Raw genomic sequence first — 3,003 nt, forward strand, 5'->3', positions numbered from 1 at the left:
AGATATGATATCGGATCGGTAATCGGCCGATATCAATTTAATATCTGGACAAAAAGGGATATCGGTACACCCCTCATCTTAGTACTCGTATTTTGTAAGGTGGAAATGTTCCCCTATGGGGAAGATGCGGGAAATGTAATAAGAATAAGTGACTCCTTGTTCTGATTTAATTTGTGAGAGGAAATCATTTCCAAAATGCTTTAGCCCTTTAAGACATATTGAAAAAATTATCCTTTCATTTCCCCTCTCTTTTTGTTAATATAGTCAAAGGTTGCTAAAGAAGGTTAAATGTTTTCTAAACACCTCGGAAACTAATTTGAACACATTCTCTAATTGTCAAAATGTTCCATTTTTAGGACCTAAAATTAGCAAGGGCTAGCTACACTACAGCTGGGTTGTACAATAATCTAAGTTTAACACAAAACAAAATCCCTTTGTTGTTATTATCATAAGTTCTTTCTAAATAAATTATAACAAATTTTTATGTATCCTTAGAAAAGCTAATAAAATTATTGTTGATTAATAATTTATGCAGTAACATATATATAAATCATCCACATCAAAAAGATTTTTTTAAAAATTCCTTTAAATTTTTAATCATAATGAATTTTTATTTAAGTATTTATCACTGCTCCTTGGTGTACCTAGATACATATAATCAATTATTTCACTGTATCGCTCTAATACAAGGGGTCTTTTTATCTTTAAGGTAGGACCCAATTCTCCTCCAATCACACTGAAATCCCTAGGAAGAAGTGCCCATTTTCGTATGTGTCTAAATTTATCAGGATTCCTTTCGTTAACTTTATTTATAGCGATTTGAATTGCTTTATCAAGTTTGACAGATTTTGATTTTAATAATTCATTTAATTTGGTTATATTATTATTCAGGCCTAAAATTGAGTTCAGCCAAGCTTGGGCCAAAGGTGTCAATTTGTCTATGGGCATTAAAGTTTCATCCTCTTCCGTTTTAACGGTCAAAAGGGCGGCTAGATACTTTCGTTGATCGCCCAAAACCATCACGTTGCTGATGAAATCTTTTAATTCATCTTTTATAGCCTCTTCTATTTCATTTGGGGAAACGGATTCCCCTGTAGAGAGAATCATAATTTCCCTAATCCTTCCTTTAATAAAAACAAATGGTCCACCCGTTTCGGTTAATTCTAATTTGCCATAATCTCCCGCCCTGAACCAGCCATCTTGGGTAAATGCTTCATTTGTTTCTCTTTCTTTGTTAATGTATCCCATAAATATATTTCTACCGCTTACGCAGAGTTCACCGGGAAAATCATCATATTGAGAACTTATCCTTACCTGAGTACCGATTAATGGAATTCCCGCACTGCCGGCCCAATTATTTCCCGGTCCTGGATAGTTAATCGTACATGGACCACTGCATTCATTAAGCCCGTAAACTTCCATAACAGGAATATTGAATGAATTTAAATATGAGAGAGTTTGCTGGGATAAAGCTGCCCCTGTGCTAACAAAATAGGTACAACGATCCAAACCTAAGGCCTTTCTTACTTTATTGAAAACTAATACTTTTGCTAAACAATAAAAGCTAGGTAAAGGCTTGCCCTTCATTTCAGCAATTGATCCCTCCCATCCAATATCATTAGCCCAGTCAGTTATTGCCTTTTTTGCCCCTGACATTTTGTCACATAGTTCTTGCATTTTCTCTGCAATTTTTTCGTACACTTTCGGAACACCCACAAATAATGTTGGCCGGATCTGTTGAAGGTATTTAACAATCGTGCCTTTGTAAACATCGGGATGAGCGAAATACAAGGTATTCGCAGTATCCATAAATAGGTATATATCAACCATTTGAGCTGCTACATGGCCCAAGGGCAAATAACTTAGCATTATTTCTTCACAAGCTTTGTACTTTGTCATTTTAGCAACCTGCCTAGCTGTCCAAGTAATATTATCGTGACTTATCATTACTCCTTTAGGGTTACCTGTTGTACCCGTAGTGTAGAGCAACGTGCAACACATATTAGCACGTAATGTATTTATTATCTTATCTAGATCATCGTCGTTTACTTTAGATGATAAATTAATAAAATCGTACCAAGAATAAATTTTAAATTTGTATTCTATTGTATCCGGCTTCAAATTTCCTTTATATTGAATGACAGCTTTCAAGAACGGCAATTGATCCTGAATCGCAAAAATTTTTAACAGCTGAACCCGATTTTCGACGACTATTATATCTACTTTGCAATCACTTAAAATATAAAGACAGGAATCGGGATCGTTAGTCGTATAGATACCGGTGGATATGCCTCCTGCGAATATAGCCCCGAAATTAGAGTAAAACCATTCAGGCGAATTAAATCCGATTATTGCGACGGCATGTGTAGATTCCAATCCTAGGGATAAAAAGGCCCGAGCCACACGTCTACACATTTGATAATATTCCTTGTAAGTTACGGATATCCATGGCTTATTTAAGGGCTCTTCGGAAATGGCGTTCTCATCTTTGGGTTCATCCCCGCTATTTTTGTATTTAAAAGCTATTATATCGGAAAACGAGTTTTGAACTTGAAAAAACCGTTCTGGAATAGTAACAGGCTTTAGTGAACCATCTCCGGTAGCGTCAAGCCTCAATATAACTGGGTCCTTTGGGTTATAACAGACGTAGCTAGATGCGTCGGCCACATTATAACTATTCATTTCAACGAATACCACTCTTGGAATAAGAATATTTTTTTTTATTGATATTAAATCAAAAAGGTAAGGGATTCAAATCATTATAGTTTTTTTAAAAATATATATAATAAGATTTATTCGATTCAATGCGTTTATAATCCATTATTATTTTTATCCTCTAACAATCAGATTCGAAAACTAAATATTTTGATTAAATCTCATTCATATTTAAAACATTCTTTTAATTTTCTAAAGGAAATTATTTTGTAATTTTAATGCTCAATATGACAAAATCCATAACGAAAGTTACTTTTTATTTTAATTTTTAAATATATTTTCTCACAA

General features: G+C 34.0%; 1 protein-coding gene across 1 annotated transcript; it reads right to left on the bottom strand.

The window, feature by feature from the left end:
• Positions 1 to 597: 597 nt before the first annotated feature.
• On the bottom strand, positions 598 to 2,682 carry LOC135930851 (long-chain-fatty-acid--CoA ligase ACSBG2-like). The gene has a single exon (XM_065467644.1). It carries the CDS (start codon positions 2,680 to 2,682, stop codon positions 598 to 600), a length of 2,085 nt encoding a protein of 694 aa, XP_065323716.1.
• Positions 2,683 to 3,003: the final 321 nt, after the last annotated feature.

The sequence above is a fragment of the Gordionus sp. m RMFG-2023 genome, chromosome 1, assembly GCF_954871325.1.
Source record: "Gordionus sp. m RMFG-2023 chromosome 1, tfGorSpeb1-WG-v2, whole genome shotgun sequence".
NCBI classification, from domain to species: Eukaryota; Metazoa; Nematomorpha; class Gordioida; order Chordodea; family Parachordodidae; genus Gordionus; species Gordionus sp. m RMFG-2023.

What these genes read in the sequence shown, in the direction of transcription:
- LOC135930851 (XM_065467644.1), bottom strand. Translation starts at nt 2,682, where the DNA reads ATGAATAGTTATAATGTGGCCGACGCATCTAGCTACGTCTGTTATAAC.